The sequence below is a fragment of the Populus alba genome, chromosome 10 (genome assembly GCF_005239225.2).
Source record: "Populus alba chromosome 10, ASM523922v2, whole genome shotgun sequence".
NCBI classification, from domain to species: Eukaryota; Viridiplantae; Streptophyta; class Magnoliopsida; order Malpighiales; family Salicaceae; genus Populus; species Populus alba.
In genome coordinates this window covers 11,715,747-11,739,711 of record NC_133293.1, presented here as the reverse complement: position 1 = coordinate 11,739,711, position 23,965 = coordinate 11,715,747, and the positions used below count along the sequence as shown (strand labels likewise).

At 32.9% G+C, this 23,965-nt stretch overlaps 1 protein-coding gene across 8 annotated transcripts; it reads left to right on the top strand.

Annotated features, from left to right (window-relative positions):
* Positions 1-6,028: 6,028 nt before the first annotated feature.
* Positions 6,029-23,685, top strand: LOC118046483 (sodium/hydrogen exchanger 7). 8 transcript variants are annotated; one of them, XM_035055405.2, is made up of 23 exons: positions 6,034-6,586; positions 6,681-6,731; positions 6,826-6,917; positions 7,402-7,479; positions 7,557-7,714; positions 7,874-7,975; positions 8,051-8,168; positions 9,128-9,180; positions 9,253-9,318; positions 10,271-10,315; positions 11,153-11,208; positions 13,050-13,234; positions 13,592-13,639; positions 13,820-13,927; positions 14,469-14,700; positions 15,888-16,190; positions 19,230-19,327; positions 19,787-19,918; positions 20,007-20,225; positions 20,342-20,548; positions 20,780-21,041; positions 22,565-22,860; positions 23,180-23,685. In XM_035055405.2, the coding sequence occupies exons 1-23, from the start codon at positions 6,370-6,372 to the stop codon at positions 23,414-23,416; spliced, it is 3,363 nt and encodes a 1,120-aa protein (XP_034911296.1). In that variant the 5' UTR covers positions 6,034-6,369; the 3' UTR covers positions 23,417-23,685. The 8 variants fall into 8 exon arrangements, with proteins under 8 accessions (XP_034911298.1, XP_034911301.1, XP_034911296.1 ...); XM_035055406.2 differs by having other exon boundaries at positions 13,050-13,242; positions 13,600-13,639; XM_035055407.2 differs by lacking the exons at positions 22,565-22,860; positions 23,180-23,685 and adding an exon at positions 21,179-22,440 and having other exon boundaries at positions 6,029-6,586.
* Positions 23,686-23,965: the final 280 nt, after the last annotated feature.

Below are 23,965 nucleotides of genomic sequence, written 5' to 3'. Positions count from 1 at the left end.
TTCGGTGGGTCGTGGGATTAGTCGTGGTGCGTGCAAGCTGGCCCGGACACCCACGTAAATAAAAGAAAAGGAAACTTAAGGCTTGTTTTTTTTGTAATTTTAAATTTAAATCATGTTATTACTAATATAATAGTTATTAAAGATTTATATAGTCGTTAAATTCAGGGTCTGTAAGATTAATCGAGATGTACACAAATTGTCCCGAACACTCACATTAATAATATATAAAAAAGGAACTTCATAAGTTATAAAATCAATTTATTAATTCAGCAGTACTTAATTATACATATTGATAAGAGTATAATTATCATATATATACATAATTAGTCTATCCATATATATATGGATATGCTAATTATTATGCGTGCTGCCTTCCTTGCTTTTTCGAAATGAAAGAAAAGGTGATTCCTTTTTGTCAAGGGCGCACGCATGGGGTTAATCTTCGAAGTTGGACCGTCTAATCGACCTATAGTTAATTTACTGTTAACCCTCACAGGTAAAATGATTCTTATCATTGAGTTTAGGCATGCTCTTGAGTAGACCATGCACCGAGGCAAGTCTGTCTCGATTTCCAGTTATTTGAGGAATGACCGGTCGTGTTTGATCTTAGGTATTTAATAAAAAGAATTTGAAAATAATTATCACATTAATCCTCGTACACATACATGTACGAATCATGAAAAAACTCTTAAATTATCATGATTTACATAAACGTGTGTGTATTTATATATCAATTTTTTTTTATAAGTTTTAGAAATTTATTTTTTCCCTAGAAGCTTTTAATTTTTTTTTTAATTTCAGTGCTGCCATGTAGGATTGTGAGGTTTTTTTGAAATGTATTTGTTTAGAAATATATTAAAATAATATTTTTTTTATTTTTAATATTAATATATCAAAACAATCTGAAAACATAAAAAAATAATTTTAAATAACAAAACCTAAAATTAAGAAAAACGGTGGTTACATCACTTGCCAAACACCCCTTAAAATTGACTTGATAAAGAATAGTTATAATAAATAGTTTTTTCATTTATTTTTCAAATTTGTACATAAAATAGATGTGCGCGCGCTTTTACAACAATTCAAAGGCAAAATTAGAACTACGATTAAAGTAATTACTTTATAGATTACGTTTCCCTGAATTAGGGGAGAAGATGGGTAGACATACACCATCTAAACAAGCCAAAAAATAGAGGGCGTGCGACTTTTGATGTGAAAATAAATGTAGAAACTGCATGGATAAAAGGAAGGAATTGAAAGAAGACCAAAATGTCGTCCATGGCACGCCAGGCAACACCCACTTTTTATATCACTCCCCACTAACGAGAATTTGACAGAATCCAAATGATTGGCCATGCCCACCAAGCCCACGTCTCCTTGACTGCCTCTCCCTCTCTGATCTCCATCTCTCTCGTGAGAAAATGTAAAAAAGATGGCATAGAAAACAAGAGAATTTCAAGGGACGTCGTTTCAAACACAGGAAGATTACTCCCTTGGCGTGCAAGCTTCGTAGGACTAGGTTCTTGTTCATAAACAGTATTAATCATTGTTCCTAATAGGACGGTGCAACTACTAATTAAATTAATATCTTTACTTGATGATCTCGGATTCGAATCTGGTTATAATTGCGGTTAAAATTCAGGGCCAGGAGAGAGCTATCTGTTGTGTTTCAAGCTTCAGTGAACAAGGAAAAAAAAGGACATTAATGATTCATTAAAAACAAAATAATTTATTTATCGTACTTAGTTTGAAAGAAGAAGAAAATGTATACTTCTTATTTTCAAGAAAATGTAATTAGTTTTGAAAATCAATCAATTAACAATATCTAAATGGTGTGGGGGAATCACTGTTCCCCCACACACAAAGCACTGTGGATTACAACAGTAATCCATAGTGCTTTTCTCTTTTTTTTTTTCATTTTTTCATTTTTTTTCAACTTTCCCTCTCTTTTTTTTCTTTTTTTTGTCTTTTTTTTTTCAAAATTGCTTTCCTTTTTTTTTCCCAACTTTCCTTTTTTTTCTTTTTTTTGTTTAATTTTCTTTTAAAATGTTTTCTTTATTAATTTTACTTTTTAAATATTAAACTGATTAAAAATTCTGCTTTGTAATTTTTTTTCCTTTAAAATATTATGGATTGCTACGGTGTTTTTCCAATTAGTTTTTCTATTTTATTTTTTTATTTTTTCAAAATTATATTTATTAAATTTTTTTATATTGAGCTGATTAAGAATTTAGTTTTGTAATTTTTTTTCTTTAAAACATTGTTGATTGTTACAGTGTTTCTCCGCATGGTTTTCTTTGTTTTTGTTTTTATTTTCTCCGAAATTATCTTTTTTATTTTATTTTTTTAATATTGAGCTGGTTAAAAATTACAGTTACAATATGTGAGGAAAGCACTGTAACTTTCCTCGCAAATTACTATGGATTGCTACAGTGTTTTTTTCATGTGGTTTTTTCCTGTTTTGTTATGTTTTTTTTTTTTCTAAAATTATCTTTGTCAGTTTTATTTTTTAAATATTAAGCTGGTTAATAATTGCAATTACAAATAAATACAAGTTTTTCCTCACAAAACACTATGGATTGATACAATTTTTCCTTACATGGTTTTTTTCCAGTTTCTTTTGTGTTTTTCTTTTTTGTAATGTCTTTTTTGTAAGTTAAATAAATTTGATTTTTTTTTTAAATATCGAGTTGGTTAGAATTTAACTTTGTAATAAAGCTTAATCATGTGAGGAAAGCACTGTAGCTTTCCTCACAAAACATTGTTGAAAATTACTATTAAAAATCATTATAAATAATGTTAAATCATGTGGGAAAGCACTGTAACTTTCATCACAAAACACTGTGAATTGCCACAGTGTTTCCAACATGATTTTTTCCCTTTTTTTTGTGTTTTCTTTTAATTTTTTTTTTCTAAAATTATCTTTGTCGATTTAATATTTTTTTAATATTGAGCCGATTAAGAATTTAGCTTTATAATTTTTTTTCTTTAAAACACTGTGAATTATTGCAGTGTTTTCCCATATGATTTTTTTTATTATTTTTTCCAAAATTATCTTTGTTCATTTTTAAAAAATATTAAGTTGGTTAAGAATTATAATTACAATAAAGTTAAATCATATAGGGAAAACGTTATAGTTTTTCTTACAAAACACTAAGGATTGCTACAGTATTTATCTAAATGGTTTTTTATTTTATTTTATTAGGGAAAGTACTGTAGTTTTCCTCATAAAACATTATCAATTGCTACAACGTTTTTTCTTATAGGTTTTTTTCCTTCCGAAATTATCTTTGTTGGTTTTTTTTAATATTAAGTTGGTAGAAAATTTAGCTTTGTAATTTTTTTTTTACTTTTTATTAACAGAAAAGCTAAATCATGTGGCGAAATCAATGTATCTTTCCTTTCAAAACATTATGGATTGCTATAAATCATTTTGTTCGGTCTCTAAGTTTTGATCACCAACATAATTTTTTTTCCCGTCATGAAATATTAGCCTCATCATATCTTTAGTTTATATTACTTATCTAGCGTTGATTCACAATTATAACACTATTAAATATATTTATTTTATAAGCTCGCGGCAGCGCGTGGGCATGTATCTCGTATGCATTAAATGATGCTTAACGGGCACTGTGCTGAAATTGGTGACATGTTTCATTGAAGCGGATGGCTTGGAAGTTACGAGATTTTCCTTTTGTGAAGCTTCCTCCTTCGTCATTTGTTGTTGCGATCATCTTTCTGTACTTTAAGTGGTATGTTCCTATGTTATGATTTATGATTTATTTTTTTTGTAATCCGAGGTGTCCGGACCAGCTTGCGCGCACCACAACTAATCCCCGGGCTCACTGAACATCCTGCAAGCCCAATGAACATGTAAGGCACCACGGGAGTGACAGGCGTACACAAGTGGGGCTTGAACTCTGGTATGAAGGAATGGAACAAGTCCCTTCAACCACTAGGCCACAACCCCATATTTTAAATTTAAATTTATGTTTTAAATTTATTATGAAGGCAGAAATCTGAATACTGACTGCCTACTTAATACCACCCAATTGAGCTTTGAAAGCCAGGATTTGACAAAAAAAAAAAAAAACTTGAGGCAAATATGAGGAACAACACAGTATCCAAAAGGTACTTTTGATATTAATCTATTGTTATTATTATTATTATTTTAGAAATAACCTATAGATTTTCTTCATCTTTTCCAGAAAAATTAGAATCTGTAATTTGTGCATAAAATTACAAACCTGTAATTTCTAGAATGCAGACACGAGAATCTCCAAATTAATTTCACCAATCTTTAAGGTAGAGAATGATATAAAACCATATTCTAGATCTTGTATAATAAGTTCAAGTTCTTATAACGAGTAATTTTTTAACATGATACCATCAAGGTTTATCCAAATATTTATAGAGTTTAAATACTACCATCCCCGTTTTTTCTTCTAATTAAATATTTAACAGCTCAAGGCAGTGGTTGTGTCACAAGTGTGTTATGTAGGAATTAAGGATGGAAATTTCAATTGAAATACTAGGAAAAAAAAAAGAGGTTATCAATATCCCCGTTTATAAGGACTAATCAATATTAAACCAAGTGTATCCATATATATGTAAAGAGGTCAGTAACTTAATCATGCAAGACAAGTAGGATCATCCTTGAACAGAAATTTATCTGGAAGTGGGGTCCAAACAGTATTATGTGAAAATTTATTTTTTATAATATTTTAAAATTATTTTAATATATTAATGTTAAAAATAAATTTTAAAATATAATAATAAAATATTTTTTAAAAAAACAAATACTTTAAAAATAAATGAAATGACACTGCCAAGCTCCCCCGGGGGACTTCGGCTGCTAAAGTTCTTTTAAGGTTATCTTAAGTAGACTTGAGATTTTTTTTAATTTTTGAGTTCAAATTTTAAAACTAGAAAAATTATTAATTTCTTATGAATACATCAAATATGCATTTTAAAAATTATTTGAATAGAAATTTAGTTTTTATTAACCCACAGAATAAAATAACGTTAGAATGTCATCGTAAAAAAAAAAAAAGTTATTCTGGAGTGGTAATTTATTGTTTTTGAGATGAATCGATGTTTACAGGTATATTTTCTCAATTATTAAAATAATAACAATAATAATAATTTATCAAGATAGTTTTTAATGAAAATGGTAAATTCTAAGGCCCTGTTTATTTGCTAAAAAATATTTTTTTTTAAAATTAAATTTTTAGAAAAGTGAATTTCAAGAAAGTAAATTATTTTTCGATGTTTAGTAGTGTAATGAAAAATAAATTGAAAAATACTTTTAAATATTTGTTATGTCATGAAAAATGAGCTGAAAAATAATCTATTAATGTTTTATTTTTCTCAAGTTTATTAAAATAATGAGAAACAAATCTTACAAATTAAAAAGTTGAATGAGAATGAAATTAAAAAAAATATAATTTCATAAATTATCTCAGATAAAAAAAAAAAATCAAGATAATAAAAAAAAATCTAAAAAATAAAAAAATAAAAGATGAGGAAATTAAAATAATAATAATTAACATTTTATAAATTATTTTAAATAAAATAAGTAATAATCAAAAGAATGAGGACTAAATTTGATAGATAAAAAATTTCAATAAAAAAATAATTAGAAAAAAACAAATAATAATTATAAAAATAAGGACCAAAGTTAATACAAAAATTAAATTTTAAGAAATAAAATTAAAAAATAAATATTAAAAAATAAAATAAAATATAGAAATCAAAAGTTTGAGGATCAAATTTGATGTAATCAATAAATAATATGATATTTCTAAATTTTTCACAACTTTTAAAAAATATTTTCCGTCCAAATTTTTTAAGAAAATATTTTTTAGAAATTAAGCTAAATTTTTTTAAATTGAAAAGTATATTTTTGTTAATTAATTTTTTTAATAACAAATAAATATAAAAAAATTTAAAAAATAATTTTCTGAAAATTATTTTCCGGAAACATAGACTAGAAAATCTTGCGAAGAGAATGGATTCTTTATTTACCAACCAACCAACCAACCAGAAGCAAATCGAGCACCAACGGACGATGTGCCCTGAGTACAATATTCGAATAATTGAGTTCAAAGGTGAAAGAAATATTTTCCAAATCCTCCAAATCAAATCAAATCAAATCGTATGGTAGAAATTCGGACAATTTCATTATAATAAAGAAGCAACGTAGTCAAGAGAGTTGACGACGGTATTCTCACTGTCTTATTATCCGTTTAGACTCCATTGATTTGGTACTGCCGACTTGTTTTACTTATCAAGGATAAGAGAAAAGAAAAGGTTAGGTCAGACACTCTCTCTACTAGAACAACCAGTTTCAGTCGAGGTGGAAATTGAATGGGGAGTGTTACAGAAGAAGAGGGAGTTTTACTGCACAGAATATCGTCGTCGTCTTCCTCGCCAGCTTCTTCGGATGAATGGAATCCAACGGACACTGTGATTTTCTTTGGGTTAAGTTTGGGGCTTGGGATTGCGTGCAGACATGTCTTGCGTGGTACCCGAGTCCCTTACACTGTTGCTTTACTCGTCATCGGCATTGCCCTTGGATCCTTAGGTTATTAAATGTTTTGTTTCTTTTTTATCAATCATAATTTAGTTGGATCAAGAAAGAAGGAATTCTCTCGATTGTTGTTTCTTTTGCTGTGCAGAATATGGTACCTGTCATAAACTGGGAAGGATTGGGGACGGGATCAGGCTCTGTAAGTTTCATTTTATTAAAGCCTCGATTGACTGAGACTATTGTTTTCGATGATAATTTAGTTGATGTTCCCCAATCGTAATTGAATGATGCAGGGGCACATATTGATCCTGACCTTTTATTGGCTGTTTTCCTTCCTGCCCTTCTTTTTGAGAGTTCCTTTTCAATGGAAGTCCACCAAATTAAGGTTTCTCTCACTCCCTCTTAAACATTACCAGTAAAACTCCTGCAAGCTTTTTGTAATTCATCAGGTTCGGTATGAGTCTAATGGTTCTAAGGTGAGGAAAACCGAAAGTTGGTTGCTTATGTTTCAGGTTCGATGCTTTGTAGTTCATAGTTGATCAAACAACATGACTAAATTGCATATTTGCTGAGATCCCATGTTAGATAAACGTGATTAATTGTTGGACTTGAAATCAAACATTATCTGGAAGTATTTGAAAATTTTGGTACGTTTGTACATGGTTTCTTTTGGCTCTTTGTTGTACCTCCTTGTTATGTGGTTTGTTTCCTTTGACACCTCATTATGTTCTTAATTCCTACATAAGAATTTTGGTGATTTTATTGCTTATATTGACTGGTAAGGGTAGCTGTGTGCATTTCATCCTCTGAAAATTTAGGTTTTCTTGCTCTTTTTATGAACCAACTGCTTTTTGCCAATTTTTCTATAGAGGTGTATGGCACAAATGCTTCTACTTGCCGGTCCTGGAGTTCTGATTTCAACATGTTGTCTTGGGTGTGCTTTGAAGGTACCCTACAAGGCTACAAATTTTTTACATGCTATAGTCTGCTTGTTGTAAAATTACTCTGCAATTTTATGCTGCAGCTCATTTTCCCATATAATTGGAGTTGGACAACCTCCTTGTTGCTCGGTGGACTTCTGAGTGCTACTGATCCTGTGGCTGTTGTTGCTCTGTTGAAAGATCTTGGTGCAAGCAAAAAATTGAGTACAATAATTGAAGGAGAATCCCTGATGAATGATGGGTATTTAATTTTTATTGATCTTCTATGATAACTTGATAAATCTGAGCAGGTGAAACCAGCAAAATAACAATATATGTATGTCTTTTTCTGTGAAAAATCCAGTCCTACTACTTTTTATATCTCTGGTCTTCTTTTAATGCCTTTAATTTCTATGTCCAGGACAGCAATTGTGGTCTATCAGCTATTCTATCGGATGGTCCTTGGGGAGAGCTTCAACTGGGTTTCCATACTCAAATTTCTAACTCAAGTCTCACTTGGAGCGTAGGTCCCAGTTACTTTTAATTTGCACTGAGCGAAGGATTTCACTCTTGAAATGAAAATCTTTTCATGATTCAGTGTAGGCATTGGTGTTGCTTTTGGAATTGCATCTGTTTTGTGGCTCGGGTTTATCTTTAATGACACAGTGATAGAGATTGCGCTGACACTGGCTGTGAGCTACATTGCCTACTTCACTGTATGCTCCTTTCCAAACCAGGATGCCTTTTAAATTTATTTATTTTCCTTTCTGAATGGCAAGCAAAATGTTATTCTCCATTTTAGCTAAATATCTTAGTAAACATTTTTGAAGTCTACCATTCTCATATGAGTGCATCACAAGGTCTCTTATTTAAATTGCAATTGATAATTGGAAAGCTTGAGTTTTGCATTCCAGTAATGAATTCGATATCTACTTAGTCAATACACTTCTCCTCTGTTTCTCTCCCTGTGACTATATTTGGTCTCAACCCCGTTCAGATTTTTTGGCTGGTTTTACTGTTTCTTATGATCTTATCTCTTTTATCTTTTGTCTACAAAATAGGATCCATTATCTGTTAATCCTCACTATGCTTCAAGGTGGATCTCCTTGTTGATTGATTAACTTGATTTTTAGTGCCTCTAATTTATTATGAAAATAAGAAACTAGCTTTCCATGGTGAGATTCAATGTCCAGAAAGTTTCATAAGGATGGAGCCTTTTGGAGGTGCTTATTTTCTCTTGTTGCTGCATTTCTCCATGCAACACATTATATTGGTGCTTTATTTGCAATTTGAAGTAAGAAATGTTTTGTATGAGAAATTTGATTCCTGTCTGGTATGCTGTGGATTGTATCAAAGGATTTAATATCTCTCAATATTGAGTCAGAATTGGTGTATGATCGCCCTGAATGACTCAAAAGGATTCATATACTGGAACCCAACTAGTTTGAGCTTGGTTGTGTTGTGTAATCTTGATAATTTATAGGTATTTCCATGTTTTTAATCCTTATGGCCAGCTTATGCATTTATGTTATTCAGCATATACATCTTGTTCATTCATTATCAATATACAGTTGAAATTGTAATGGCATTCGATGGAGTGACAAATTTATGACACTGATCACATTACTTCCTGTCTTTTGTGCACAAGAAACTTAACTTGCATTTCATGTGGTAGGCTCAAGAGGGTGCTGGTGTTTCTGGTGTTTTGGCAGTGATGACTTTAGGAATGTAAGTTGATAAACTATCAATAATTTCTTAGCAACTTGGAGAAATGGTATGTCTTGATATTACACTGGACAGGTTTTACGCTGCAGTAGCCAGGACTGCTTTCAAGGGTGATGGTCAACAGAGCTTGCATCATTTTTGGTATGCCTAGTTCTTATTTGTCACACTTAAGTACCCTATCTCTCTGTTTAATGACTGCAAAGATTAAAGCAATGCATGGATTCTCTATAATGATTAAGTTCTTTGAGAAAGAAGAAATGAAGAGAAATCAATGGCTGATTTCTCCAATAGGACTCAAAACAGTCATGTAAATCCATAGAAATCATCTGCTTCATATGATGAGATAGAGGTTTTAGGATATTGTAAAATTTTTGATTATTAGTGTAGGTTAAATAGTTTTTGGGGACTATATTTTGTAGAAAACAATATCTTGTACCAATCTGTACTGTTTACTTTTAAACATCGATCCACTATTCTCTATCAGCTTGAATTATTTTAACACTAATGAAAAGAAAGGTGAGGTAAGAAATGAGAAAGATAAAAGTGGAAAGGAATCTTCCAGAAGACTTTCAGATCGGGTTAGCTAAAATCTGATTGTATGATTGCAAGCTTAAGGGGGAATAAATACAGTGACAAGAATGATCTCTCTTAGCTTCTATGATTAATATTTTGAGATACCCTTTATTTGTAGAAGGAACAGTGACATTAGTATATTGCAATAGGTAATAAATTTATATACACAGGCTCCAAAAATTTTCAGAGAAGTTTGTTTGAGAATGTTGGGTGTTTGATGCAGACTGCAAAAGACCTGAGATGCTCCACTTCTAACATTAACACGGTTTATTTATTACTTGCTGCTGCTAATGTAATTTTTTTTCCTAAGAGTCATGGCAGTTATAAATTTCTGACAGTCGCCACCGAAAAGATAACAGATATCTTCTGAAATTAAACCTAAAAATAACAGTCATCCACTGTTGCCACAAGAGCATGTGTGGGATCCACAATCCCAATGAATGCATTTCTTGCTATCATGTGAATGCAATTTTTCAACAAGATTGTACATTTAATCCATTTCACCCAATTTTTCTTCCAGGGAAATGGTTGCTTATATGGCGAATACTCTGATTTTCATCTTAAGGTAAGAAATCGATTTAGCATATTTCTTAAGCCGTTGCTATTCTTCATGTATGCTTGGATGAATTTGACTTGTCGGTTTATTTTTGAGATTTCAATGATTATGTTATTGAGATAGACAAAACATAAAGAAAACCAGAAGGCATTGATTAAACTGTTTAACATCATGAAAAGACACATGAAGCTTGTGCTATGCAACCCACCTTGACCCATAGATCCACATTTGATTTCCAGATTGGGAGTGAGATCAGCAGTAAATTTTCGTTGTGTTTGTTTTATTTAATGCCTGGATTAGGCAAGAAAGAAGACAAAGGAATGTCGATCAGCTCAAGCGAGGGAAGCAGTGTGCTCTACTCTTTCAATGATTAAATTCTTGAATTACATTCGGATTTTGTCTTTGGTGTTTCAATTATCAGAACAAAAAATCTCCTTTTAAGTACATGGCATGTTTCTTCCTAACACTATTCCACCTTAGAATGGACCTTTAGCTTTAACAAAAAGAAATCATTGGTGATGGTTGGTTACTGAAAATGTGAATTTGTTAAAGAATACTTGTCTCTTTGGCTTAGGGAAATAAGGAAACATTATCATCCACTGGATTCAACTGCGCCATGAGATTGTCATAGTCATCGTATTGCTTTGAGTTCAATACTAAATCATTGTCATTGGGTATCACACCAACGGATGAGGCAAACCATTAAAATATTTTTTTCTGCTTATATTTTTTTTTTCCAGCAAGTTATTTTCCAATCAAATAAACATATATTATTGCTATTTTACAGTATATTTGCAGGTAATTGTGATATTCATTAAAAGTTTGATGCTCTCTTTTCCTTTGCAGTGGCGTTGTTATAGCAGAAGGTGTTCTGAGCAGTGGCAATATTTTTCATAACCATGGTATTTTTACTTTTAAACTCCATATCCTTGCATGGGCATACAATACACCTGTTTTCCATTTTTCAACTTTGCTTTGCAACAGCATTTGTGCATGACTGATTTACAAATCTGCCTATGAAGATTTAATTGTAGCTAAAGCTAGAGCTAGGTCAAAAGGGTTTGGTGATGTGGTAGTGAATGTGTTTGCTTTTTATGAATTGGTTATGTCTTTATTGGTTGTTGGAATATTATGCATTTATGTTAGAATATTATCTAATAATATGAGATTGACTTGAGGCTTGATCCATGGGAAGTAATTCTATTTCCAATTTAAGGGTATAGATTGTGTATAAATAGCCATGTACACTCTCAAGTTACATATACATAAGTTAATCAAGATTAATATTTTGGGTTACTTGTTTCTTGAAGTTTTCTTACTGTTATTCTACTTCTCTAAATTCTAATACCAGTAAAGCATTTAGATTTTTACAGGTCGATTTGAAGTTCATTAACTTTGATAAATGATAATGGAATATATTAATGATTCCCATACCATGTGGCCAATGGTGGAAGGCCACATCGTGAACATGTGAAAACCTATCCAAAAAGTCCCAAAGTTCTTCAAGACCATTTCTGATAAGCTAGCATAGCTTGAAATCCACTTAATTTCCACTATAAGGGTGCAGGGCTGTAGAAAACCAAGTTGGCTTAGTATACCTTGTGGCCATGGAAGAAGGGGTTTAAAGGATGGAATTTTGGGCTTGTGCCTTTAACCAACCTAGTTCACTTTCCATGTGCACCATGGGCACTCCAGCTAGCAACCACCAGGTGGAATCCTGATAAAGTAGGACTGGGGATCCTTCACCAAACTAGCCACCAAGTCATCATAGGACCAGTGTCCTGCTTTAACATTCTGATCAATTAAACATCATTTTAGGCATCTCAATCTCCATTATAAATAGTGTTTGATACACTGATTCTGCTATCAATTAGCATCCAGGTCACTACAGTACCTTTAAAAAGTGACTGAAAAAGACTCATTCTTCCTATCTCAAACCACGTATGTCCTCTAATCCTTGCAGCGGGTCCTTTTCAACTGCTACATCTAAGGATGTCTCACACTTGAGCTGGTCCAGTTTCGCCTTTGATCTCTCTTCCAATTGGTTTTATTAGTATACCTCTTAGCTGATCACTGACATGTAATCTGCTCATCCTACCAAGCATTCTCTCCTTGCACTGTAACTTTTGTAATATTATTGTCATGTCTTGGTTGTCTAAAGGAATCTTATGCCTTGCAGAGGATGTCTGGAAATTTGATACTTAAGGTTTATTTCCTGATAGTGTAAGCATTTTGAATTGAACATAATCATCTTGTCCCATAACAGCTACATCCTTTTGAGGGTCCTTGGTCAAATCTTAACCCAATCTCTTATGAGTAAAAGATGTTCTACAATTTTTTTCAAAAGAAGTATTTTTCCCCCCACTAAAACAGAATGAAATTATAATAAGTATAAAATATGTATTAAAGTAAAAAATTTCAGTTTCACTGCATGTCAACCAAGAACTCTTTCTAGAAGCACTATAAATAGATCATTGAGTACTCTATTCCACAATAGTATAAATTAATTATAAAAGTGCCGCTGTTGTCTTCCATCCAAACTCTAGGCCTAGTCATATCTAAAATTTATTGTTGTTGTTGTTGTTGTTGTTGTTTTGTTATTACAATGGTAACAAGGATATGAAGATTTTTACAAACTGACATGACAATTGTCATAGAGGAAGTTCTTAAATCATAGTGATGCAACTTTTAGCCTTTAATATGATATTTCTATGTCTATAAATGCATCCTGGTTTTGTTTCAGGGCATGCATGGGGCTACCTATTTCTTCTGTACATTTTTGTGCAACTATCCCGGTTTGTAGTTGTTGGAGTATCGTATCCATTTTTACGATATTTTGGTTATGGTTTGGATTGGAAGGAAGCAACCATTCTCATATGGTCAGGTCTTCGAGGGGCTGTTGCATTGTCACTTTCATTGTCTGTCAAGGCAAGCAAGTTTTTTGGATTCAGCTATCTATTAATTTTGTTTTCTATTCCATGCTGTTGTGACATCATATGTCCATGCACTCTTTGATATAATTCATTTGGATCCTTATTTTATGGCTGAATATCTCGTTAATGACCATGAGATTATAAATATGTGAGTAGTTTTCTGAACCAAAAGTTTCCTCATAGTTCCCATGACCAAGACTACTTACATGACATTCATTTCAAGCTTATAAATGATTGATGTCTATTCAAAGCCATATGAAGAAGATTGTGTCTGTTAAGCTTCTATTATATCTTTGCATTTTTTTTTTCCATATAATTTACTTCTAGTGATTTTACTTTTTATATGTATCAGCGCACTAGTGACAGCTCAATGTATATCAGTTCTGAAACAGGAACCTTGGTGAGTTCTGTAAAAATACATGCTATTTTATTCATTTGATCCTTGACTTTCTACTGGTCAAATTTATGCATCAGACAATATTAGTAGTCTAGAAATATAATAAGGTGTATGAGGAATCTATTGAGTTCCCTGTCAAATTTAGGTAGCAGTTGATATATGTTTTATTCTCCACCTTTACAGTTCGTTTTCTTCACTGGTGGAATCGTATTTCTGACTCTTATCGTGAATGGGTCAACAACACAGTTTATTTTACATCTTCTAGACATGGATAGGCTATCAGCTACCAAGGTGAGGTTTACATTAATGTCTAGTTATTTAGGATTCCATACTTTTAGATTTTTTTGTCTTATTTCCTTTTAAGCTAGTCATAGTCAGGAATTATTGCATTTCATATCAATGGGAGTTAAATTTGTTCTGCTTGCACATGAATTCATAATTTGTTAATATTTTACCAGGGTTTGTGTGTCCGTAAACAGGTTTCTATCATTAAATTTGACATAAGCTGACTTTATGGTTGTCAAACGGAATTTGAATTTATAATACTCCTTCTCGCTGCTTTGCTTCTTCTTGGTTTCTCCACTTTTTTATCACTTCCATTTGTTTATATTTCTATCCTAAATAACTATTTATATTTCTCTCTTATTGTATTTGTGTTGAAAATTATGCAAGTTAAGGATGTATCCACTATAGCTGAAGGACACCAAATAGGCACTCTTATATTTTGATGAAAAATTTCTTTATCTGTAAATTAGTGAAAATATTACGTATTCTATTTTTTATTTTTGTAGCTATTTACTTATTTTTGTCATCTGTGACATTTTATCTTCAGAAGCGTATATTAAACTATACAAAGTATGAAATGCTGAAAAAAGCACTAGAGGCTTTTGGTGATCTTGGAGATGATGAGGAACTTGGACCTGTTGACTGGCCTACAGTTAAAACATATATTGCAAGCTTAAATAATTTGGAAGGGTCATTTGAACACCCCCATAGTGCATCTGAAGCTGGCAATAATTTAGACCCAAATAATTTGAAAGATATCCGCATACGCCTTCTAAATGGTATGTATGCTGTTTATTGTTACCCTGTTTATTATTTTAATTGCTTACGCTTTTTCTGTGGTTGGTCTGGGTCTTTGGCAAGGTAAATAAAACCTTAAAATGCCCTGCACTTTTACTGTATCTCCAGAAGAAAGGGGGATTTTGTGTGCTTGGATGTATATTATTTTATTCACAGACTAAGGAATTGACTTAAAAATCTGCTAGTTTGTAGAAAAAATGCCTGAAAGTTTGTGTAGGATGTAATTTGTGCAGAACTGAGAACTATCTGTTAGCAAGGGAACTAGTTTGGAGTGGTAGAAATAACAAAGTATTTCTTAGATAGTGAGAACTGTCACTTCATTTTTGAGGGGGAAAACAACAAAATGAAAGAAAGAAAGGAAAGGATAATCAGGGAGTGGTATAAACGAGAAGGTGTTAAGCATCCATTTTTTAGATTAACACCTAAATTGAGATGGGCACTTTCTCTAGGCCAATCTATCATGATTGCCTAAACACAATTTTGAATGACTATACACAATTAGAAGTAAAGTATTAAACCAGACAAAAAAGAGGAGAAAAAACATTCAGCTTTTTGGAAAAAAATTGGTTTCACAAGAATGATGCTTTGAGCTACCTAAATATCCTTTTTGAATGCAGTACCAAAGGCCATGCGGTTTGCCTAAGGATTTCATTTTAGATTCTATGAAGAAACTCAGTTGTAATTCTACTCTCTTTTATACAGTACTAGGAAAAACTTCGAAAATGGATGTTTCCTCTGGAAAAAAAAAAAAAAAAGATTTTCCAGCGACATATTGTAACAGAAATTCATACAAGACCTAAAATCAGAAGGCAAAAAGGAAAAACTTGCATCACATCAATCACTAAGTGCATGGATAATTGAAAGGACAAAGAAGTACTTTTTAAGGTGCAAAAGCATCCTCCTAGATCCAAATACCATATCAATGTATGGAAATAGCAACGACCATATCCAATAAACAAATGTTATGAGCTTATAATTCCAATCAAAAGCATGTTATGCTATCAAGTGGATGGACAAAGAAGATGTTGTTTTCATCAATGCATTGAAGTTCTATTGTGGAACTTTTTTTTTCATTTAGCAGACAATCATTGTCAATTTCTTTCTTAAACCAACCCTTGCTAAAAATATGCAAGTAACTTGATGGTTATAGAATAATTTTTCATACCAGGAGTCCAAGCTGCTTATTGGGGCATGCTTGATGAGGGAAGGATAATGCAAACAACTGCAATTATTTTGATGCAATCAGTAGATGAAGCAATTGACCTGGCTGCCCATGAGTGTCTATGTGATTGGAAGGGCTTGCAATCCAATGTTCATTTTCCAAGTTATTACAAGTTCCTTCAAGCAAGCATTTGCCCTCAGAGGATGGTTGCTTATTTCACTGTGGAGAGGCTTGAATCTGCATGCTACATTTGTGCTGCATTTCTACGTGCCCATAGAATTGCACGGCGGCAACTACATGACTTTATTGGTAAATTGGTTACATTTCTAAAAGACAAGATTTTACTTGATTTAATACTTTTTTTTTAAAAAAAAAAAAAATAGTTTTCTATTTAAAGTTTTCCTTGAATGCAGTCTGTGGAGCGTGTTGTATTTTCTATTCATATAGTTGTCTGCGGGATTAGAAACTATTAACCAATGTGCAGGTGCAATGCATTGTAAATGTGTTAAGTGCCTAGTTCTTGTGTGCCGCTCTTTCCAGAAGAAAATTGAACCTTACATGGCCATTATATTTGCTATAATTTCTTTTTCTTTCTTTTTTTTGGTTGATTTTTCATGCCTCACAGTTTACTTCATTTTGCAATGGTTATTGCACATAATCTGACTTTTCCAGCAATTTTCTTTAATGAGATGTCTTATTTCGATTTTGAGGAATCTTATATCTAAGTTGCATTTAAAGATACTGCAACCATGCGTAGTAGCCTTGACCAAGGCTAAATATGATCTAGAAACTTAATGTATCATGGTGATTCAATACTTTTTGCATGAACAGATTGATGACAACATGGAAGATAGATTTCTACTGTTAGTTTGTGTATATTTCAGTTAGGTTGGTCCAGGTATGACAACAGAGTTTGAGCTGGTCCCTGTAGTGGAAGAATTGTTTAAATTTGTTGTGACTGATCAATTACTCAGTGCATGAACAGACTGATGACAACTTGGAAAGTAGTGGAAGAATTTGTTTATCATCATCTGATGTCTGTGGCTAATTTTTTTTTTTATTATTTGATTTAGAACAAATCTGATTAGGAAGAGAGATATAGAGTGCTTAATTATAGCTGATGGTTATCAGTTACAAGGTCTGAAGGAAGGTAGTATGGCATGGAGAGGGAGATAACAATCGCAGATATATTACTGAACATACACAGTTTTCTTATCACGGTCTAGTGTGAGAATAGCTTGGCAGTGAATCTTTTTCGGGGAAATAAAGGAATTCTGATGGGGAATGAAGGACAACAGTGGGAATTAGTATTTGTTTGTTCACTATTGTTTAGGAATATTAGTATTTATTATTTAATATTCAAATTAAGATTCTAGTTTTCTTATGGAATTAAGACTTATTAGGTTCTCTTATTTTATTTGGTTTGGTGCATACAAATAAATAAATAAATAAAATACTAATTCCCAATGTTGTCTTTCATTCCCTATCAATCACTCATTTAAATTCACAGAACTTCCTCCAGTAGACAGAATCTTAGTCCGTAGCTGGACATACATGGAATACAGTTAAAAGCTAGTCAGTATACAAGTTTGTAAAGGTATGTTGCAGTGATACAAGTCTATTTTCTATGTTAATGGTGAAATTGTTCTAATCCTTGTACAGTTTTTTTCCCAAACATGTCTTATTAAGACAGTCTTAGTGGTGCCATGGTGGAGGTAATACTTGTGAGGTTATGAAGGTTTTCACATGCTGTCACAAGATTGTTTAAAGCACCTTACAATGTTGATTTGTGGTCTGCCTGGAATTTGCAACTTAAATATTTGCGTAAGAGTTTACATGTCTGAAGATGTATTAGATGCATTTTCATGGAGTTGAAGTTAGTCTTATGGCTCATTCATTGGCAGATTCTGTTTAAGTCAAAATTAAGTTCTGCCTGGATCCTTTGCTGATTGTTTTATGAAATACTTGCCAACCTTAAAGCATGTCCCAGTTTTTCTTTAAAAAAAAGAAGCTAGAATTCATTGGAAACTGGGATTTTCATTGGTAAATGGTGTGTTTCAAAGAAGAATTTAGAATAAATTTAAGTTAATCTTGTAGCTCTTTCTTAGGTAAATGTACCTGGAAAATTTCTACATCTTATTCCTACTTTGCTTTCTAGTTTTCCTGCAGTCTATCATGTGCCCAAAATTCATAGATTTCCATTCCACAAAGCAAAAACTAAAGTTGTAGTTCATGTTGAGATTGTTGCTTATTCTAATGGTAGATTTTAGAGGTTTCTTCTCATGTCATGCGGTTGTCTCTTTTCCAAAATAACCTGGATTGGAGAGGTTTGTTTTTGTGGATTCTGACTCTTGGTTTATCTGCAGTCTTAACTCTTTGAAATCAAGTTCCTTTGGGTAAAGGAAACAACTAGTAATAGTCAAAGGAAATTTAGGATATTTACTGTAGGAAGATAAATAAAAATAGATTAGAATTAAAATTTTAATTTTGGCTCCTTAACTTAGGTTTTATTTTATTGTTCTACTATTGCTGGTTTCTCTGCAGTCAACTCTTTGAAATCAAGTTCCTTTGAGCCAAAGAAAATAATTTGGAACAATCAAAGGAATTTTAGGATATTTACCATGGGGAGAATAATAAAAATAGAAACTAGAATCAAAGTTTAACTTCAGCTCCTTGACTTTGGTTTCTATTTTATTGTTCTATTCCTAGTTAGGTGTAGAAACCTACTTGTTCTGAATGCATAGTCGTTCCTAATCCAGTTGGTTTTGGTTTGGAGTCTCTTGAAGAACACCCTGTTACCCATACCAGTCAGGTTGCTATTCATCATTAACTTTTGAACATTGAGTCTCATAATTGCTGCCAAAACCTCTATGGTCCATTCTCCTCTCTTCTCGCATTATCTTCCTCTTCTCTCCCTTAATTGTTTTTTCCATCTTGGTACTGCACGCAACCATTTCTAAGATGAATTGGAAAGTCCACTTTATAGGACCTCTCAGATGCTCTGCAATACCTGGATCATGATAAATGATAATCTTGGTTTAGGAATGGTAAATAGCAGGTGGTCATACTTAACATAATTCCTGCATGATTTTGAGTTGGGTAGAAGAATGTGGTTTTGTACTTCTGTTGTTATAATGTTATTGGGAAGATATTTTTTTTTGGAATAAACATCTTCTTACCCCTCTAAAAATATTTTGAATGTTAATAACCTGAGTTAAATGTACGCTCAATGACTTCTTGTGGAGTGATACATTTATTTTGTTTTGAAATGGCATATTTGTTTTCTATGTATCTATAGTGTAAAATTTTGTGAGAAGATTGACTTTTCCCATTTATTTATATTTTTAGGTGGCAGTGATATTGCTTCCACAGTCATTAACGAAAGTGTGGCAGAAGGAGAAGAAGCAAGAAAATTCTTGGAAGATGTTCGTGTTACATTTCCTCAGGTTTGTGAGTTTAACTGTCCCTATCTACTTGTTTAGTCATGATGAATTCTGCTTGAATTAGGTAGGCTGAGGCCTGTGGATCATCGCATTTGTTTCATTCATGTGGTTTGAATTAGTTGGTGGTGGCAATTCAAGATGAGTTTATTGTTGATATAGGTTCCGTTTGGTATGACTTTTGGAAATTGATTTAAGTTGTTTTTAAACTTTTGACTTGTGAAAAAGTTGTTACAAAATCAAGTCCAAATTTTGTTTGAGTCAAAAGTTGAATTTTTAACATCTAACTTACTTTATCTCCCTTCATAACAAAACTTGCTTTGAGTTAATTTTTCATATGTTACTTATAATAAATAACTTTTGAATTGTAAACCAAAATTCATCTTCCATAAGCCATGCCAAAAAGAACCATGGCTTCTAACTCAAGGATACCAGACCACAAATAATTATTCAATGCCTTTTCAGGTTTTACGTGTTGTGAAAACAAGACAAGTAACATATTCAGTGCTGAACCATTTAATTGATTATGTCCAAAATCTTGAGAAGGTTGGGTTATTGGAAGACAAGGAAATGCTTCATCTTCACGATGCTGTCCAGGTAATTTTGGCTTTTTCCTTTACAAATTCTACATGCAATTGTGGGATTTTGTAATCTGAAGTTAAGATATTTATATCTTCTAATGCAGACTGACTTGAAAAGACTTCTAAGAAATCCTCCTTTGGTAAAGGTTCCCAAAATAACTGACTTGATTAGTGTCCATCCGCTGTTGGGAGCCCTTCCGTCTATGGTGCGTAAAGCCCTTGAAGGTTCTGCAAAAGAAATAGTGAAACCATGTGGAGTGCCCCTTTACAAAGAAGGCTCCAAACCAAATGGTGTCTGGCTTATTTCCAATGGTGTTGTCAAGGTAAATAAAAGTTTATATGGCAAGTTTGGTATTTGAGGAATAAGTCAAAATACCACTCTTGGTTTCCTTGTTAACAAATTTATCACAATTCACAAGTTAAAATTATTGTTTGGCAGTGGACAAGCAAGAACATTAGGAGCAGGCACTCACTGCATCCAACTTTTACACATGGGAGCACCCTGGGCCTGTATGAACTCCTAGTTGGGAAACGTTGCATGTGTGACATAATAACAGATTCTGTGGTACTCTGCTTTTTTATTGAAAGCGAGAAAATACTTTCGGTGCTAGGGTCTGACCCTGCAGTTGAAGATTTCCTATGGCAGGTATGATGATACATTTTGGTTTAGATTAACTCATTTTCCCCCCATCCATGAAATTACTCTCGTTGATTAAGATGAATAAGTCAAGGGTTGGATGTTTCCCAAAATCATATTGTCTAGTTGCCTTGTAATGCCCCTAATTTGGAAGAGGGTAAAATTTCTTCAGTTATGTTAAGCAAGGTTATTGTTACTTGAAGCTATGTTCCTTTTTCCTTTTCTCATGTGATGTTTCAGGAAAGTGCAATTGTTCTTGCCAAACTCTTGCATCCTCAGGTATTTGAAAAAATGCCAATGCAAGAATTGAGAGTCCTTGTTGCACAAGGGTCAGTGATCACCACATACATTAGGGGAGAAACTATAGAAGTGCCGCATCATTATCTTGGCTTTCTATTAGAAGGATTCATAAAAGCCCATGGTTTCAATGAATTAATTGCATCACCAGCTGTCCTTTTGCCTCTGCAAGGAAATCAAAGCTCTCAAAACATAGAGATATCAGGTAATTTATGCTGAATTTGTTTAAAAAATAATGGATGAATTTTCTGTTTTAGTTTTGGAAAAATTGCAAAACAGTCCGTGAGCTTTTGGTGCTTCGGTTTCACTTGAAACTGTCTTTTACTTTGGTCCCTTGGACAGCCATAGGGTCGCGGGCAGACAGAGACTTACATCCTGTTGAGCCATCAAAGAAATTCCCCCTTTTCTTTTCTTTTGGTTTGTGGTACACGAGACCTAGAGATCTTGTAAACACCCAAACCGACCCCAACCCAAGAACCTATCATGGCTCAAACACAGGACTTGCTCAATGTGCACTCTCAAGCCACCGCTTGCCAGAATGGGAATGTTTGCACTCAGGATAACATCAAAAACAGTCCTTGAACTGTCTGGAAATTCCTACTTGAGTTTGATTTTTTCCCTAATATAATATTTGAACTTCTAATTTTTGGTTAAAATAGGTCCTAAAAGAATGTTTCTTAAATTCATTAATGCAGTGATTGTGATCATTAAATGCTTTTTTGGATGTTAATGTCTATATCCTCTGCATCTGCGCAAATGCATAATCCATAAATGAAAGTACAAACTTTTACTGAAATATTTGACTCAAACAAAATACCTTAAATATATAAGAGACTTTTGTCAAAATACTTCAGTCAGAACAAAATATAAATTATAAATAACAAACATCCTTTGGCTAGATTAATATCTAACTATTCTTAGCACTTTATGCAAAGGTTATAGCATTATGCCACTCAAAAACAAAATAGCTATATCATTCCTATTCTTTTTAATGACCTGTCCTCGCTAGTTTTTATATTTTTAAAAACTTGCTAAATTAATTAATTTCTCAAGCCATATAGTAGTGCCGGTGGAGTTTTTTTTGTTAAGGGTTGGAGATTAAGAGGAGTGTCAAAGAGGCCTGGAACTTAGCTTGATATTTTAGTGGGCATAATATGTTTACTTTTTTCAAACATGGGCAATTTTGCAACTGTTAGGGTAGATTAGTTGGTATAGCTTTGCTATATGGTTGTCAGTTGTCACTGGTATGGTGGTATAGGTATTGGGTGCTGTTTTGGTTAATTCAGTGTGTATGTATCTTGGTTTGGAAGTTTGATTTGCAGTGGTTTGAAATGATTTTGGAGGAGAGGTGGCCTTCATTTGTTTTGGGCTAATAAATCAATAATAACAATGTCATCGATGTGACACCTATTGATGCTACATCAGTGTCTAGATAAGCATTTCCAGTGATTTGCTATTTTCAACTGTACATCCATTTTGGACAGGATTAAAAAAATTACACACGATGGGCTGTAATAGATATCAGTTCCCTAATGAATGAGTCAAGTATTTGATGAATTTATATTTAGATGTATAAATTGTTTACTGTTAATCATAACTTCCTTAACAATCATGTAAACAGGTTATTGATGTGTTAAGCTACTCTAATTCAACCATGCTCTTTTTGGTTGATGGGTTATGACAATTAGAAGGTACTTGAACTAGGTCACTGATTCTGATGGATTCCAGGTTCCCAGGCAGCCAGTTTCTCTCATCAAGGATCCCGATATCAAGTTGAGGCGAGAGCAAGAGTGATCTTTTTTGACATTGCAGCATTTGAAGTTGATGGTGCTTTGAGGAGGTCATCCTCATTAGCATCAGTTGATCACTCCAATAGACCTTTAACTAGAGAGCATGGTGGTCTTATGAGTTGGCCTGAAAATTTCTACAGACGAAGGGAACGTAAGTCAAACTGTGAAGGGACATATCGACAAGCAAATAGCTTGCCTGCAAGAGCAATGCAGCTGGGTATCTTTGGCAGCATGGTATGTTCAATTGACATCTATTTGCAAAGATATGTTCCGAAGCACCTTTTGGGATCATTGCTGGTCAGAAAATGGTTGTCTGGAATTTTTATGTTGATATATGCAGGCTCGCTGGCTTTATTGTTTAATAAATTAATCATTCAGGCAACCATTTGATGTAGCTCATCGTGCCTCCATGCTATGAAATTATACAAGAGGGAGCTTGAAATTATATCTTGTGGCTATTAGAAATCATCACACGTATTTCTTGATAATGGAACTTTTCCATTATATGTCCTGATTCTTTTGAATTTACTGGCTTCTTGTTTCATTTCATAAGGTTGATATGCGGATGCATGCCCACAGCTTTTCCAGTAGCCAAGTAAAGCGATCACACAGCATGTCAGTTTTAAGAAAGGCATCGTTTCGTAACCGCCAACAAGTTCATGTCCTATCAGAAGGAGCTACAAAAGAGACTCACACCATAGATAATAACAGTGATGAATCTGATACTGAAGATGAAATCGTGGTAAGAATCGATTCACCTAGTAGGCTTTCATTCCATCAAGAATCTTAGTTTGTGTTGTCAGTGATCTCTAGTGTGATTATTGAATATCTGTGACTTTCGGGTTTTTTATGTTAAGTGTGTTTGTATATAAAGAAACAAAATAAACAAGTTGTGAAGTTTCTCTAATTCAGATCAATGAGCAACACTTGCGCCTGTAAACAGTGACCTTGCGATCCTGGAGTGACTAAAAGCACTGATAGATGAAAATGAAAAATGTTCACAATTTCTGGCAACATTATAAATAAGGAAATAATATAAGCCCTTAAGACTTCCAGGTTAATGGGAGGAGCCTGATCGTTGTTGATCATGGGTTAACTCCTCATCTTTGCTTTCATTATTTATGTTATATTTGTGTTTCCATGCTTCTTTGGTTTAATTGGGGTATATGAATAAAAGATATTTTGAAATTACAAGCCTGTTGACTCAAATGACAAATGCTTGCTCTACTACAGTAAAATTTACTACAATAGAATAACAAATATACTAAAACAGGGTGCTGAACAGTGTTAAACACTGTTTATATCATCACAGTGCACTGTTGATTGTAGCAATGATTTT